Source organism: Naegleria gruberi (genome assembly GCF_000004985.1).
Source record: "Naegleria gruberi genomic scaffold NAEGRscaffold_21, whole genome shotgun sequence".
In the NCBI taxonomy this organism is placed as follows: domain Eukaryota; phylum Heterolobosea; class Eutetramitea; order Acrasida; family Naegleriidae; genus Naegleria; species Naegleria gruberi.
Genome location: NW_003163306.1, coordinates 1 through 1,221, shown reverse-complemented (window position 1 = coordinate 1,221; position 1,221 = coordinate 1). Strand labels below are relative to the sequence as shown.

General features: G+C 34.9%; 1 protein-coding gene across 1 annotated transcript; it reads right to left on the bottom strand.

Annotated features, from left to right (window-relative positions):
- Positions 1-760: 760 nt before the first annotated feature.
- NAEGRDRAFT_48676 (uncharacterized protein) lies at positions 761-1,221 on the bottom strand (the record flags this gene model as incomplete). The annotated part of the gene is made up of 1 exon (XM_002677612.1): positions 761-1,221. A coding segment is annotated over one exon (461 nt), but the record flags the coding sequence as incomplete, so codon positions are not given.

Below are 1,221 nucleotides of genomic sequence, written 5' to 3'. Positions count from 1 at the left end.
CAGTTGACTAGTTGGTATGAAAGGGATGAAATATTGAATATGAAAGTTAAAATAAACTTGATATTCTATCTCTACACATCGAATGGAGCATTTTCATATATATTTTGTTGATTGAAGTGATGTATTTGATAGACTTGGTCTGACTTGTATTTCCTTAAAGTCAACCTTATAAAGTCAACCATTATCTTCCTACGGTACCATTTCTGATTCTTATGATATGAAATTGAATTCTACATCATTGTAGATCATCTACATCATGTTGGTAAAGTTTCAATAATGGTTCTTTTTCAAGATTTTATCCTTTTCATACCTAGTTGACCATGTGTGGTTGAGGGAAGAAATCTTTAAATATGAAAGTTAAAATAAATTTGATATTCGATGTTTACTCATCAAATGGAACATTTTCATATCAGGATTCAATATGTTTAGATGAGAAACTCAAAAGTTATAGTTGACCTCTTTTACCTCACATCTTCCCTTTTCTCTCTATACTTTTATATCTACAGACTTGAACTTTTGAAATTTCATATGAGAGTGATTATGAATATTGTTAATGATGATATAAACTATATAATCTCATTAAAAGATTTTGAAATTATCATTCTTCCTATGGTTTCATTTTAACAATTTTAATCTGAAATTATTTACAAAGTTAATATTTTATAAATTGAAAAACTAAATATAACATGTTGTTCTACTCATCATTTGCAGTCGAATGATATAAAATTTTATGATATTTGAATAAGTTTATAATTTTGGGCTAGGGTTTGAACGTTGGGTTTAGAAGAATTCTATTTTTAGTTCTGGGTTTGGGTTTGGGTTTGGGTTTGGGTTTGGGTTTGGGTTTGGGTTTGGGTTTGGGTTTGGGTTTGGGTTTGGGTTTGGGTTTGGGTTTGGGTTTGGGTTTGGGTTTGGGTTTGGGTTTGGGTTTGGGTTTGGGTTTGGGTTTGGGTTTGGGTTTGGGTTTGGGTTTGGGTTTGGGTTTGGGTTTGGGTTTGGGTTTGGGTTTGGGTTTGGGTTTGGGTTTGGGTTTGGGTTTGGGTTTGGGTTTGGGTTTGGGTTTGGGTTTGGGTTTGGGTTTGGGTTTGGGTTTGGGTTGGGTTTGGGTTTGGGTTTGGGTTTGGGTTTGGGTTTGGGTTTGGGTTTGGGTTTGGGTTTGGGTTGGGTTTGGGTTTGGGTTTGGGTTTGGGTTTGGGTTTGGGTTTGGGTTTGGGTTTGGGT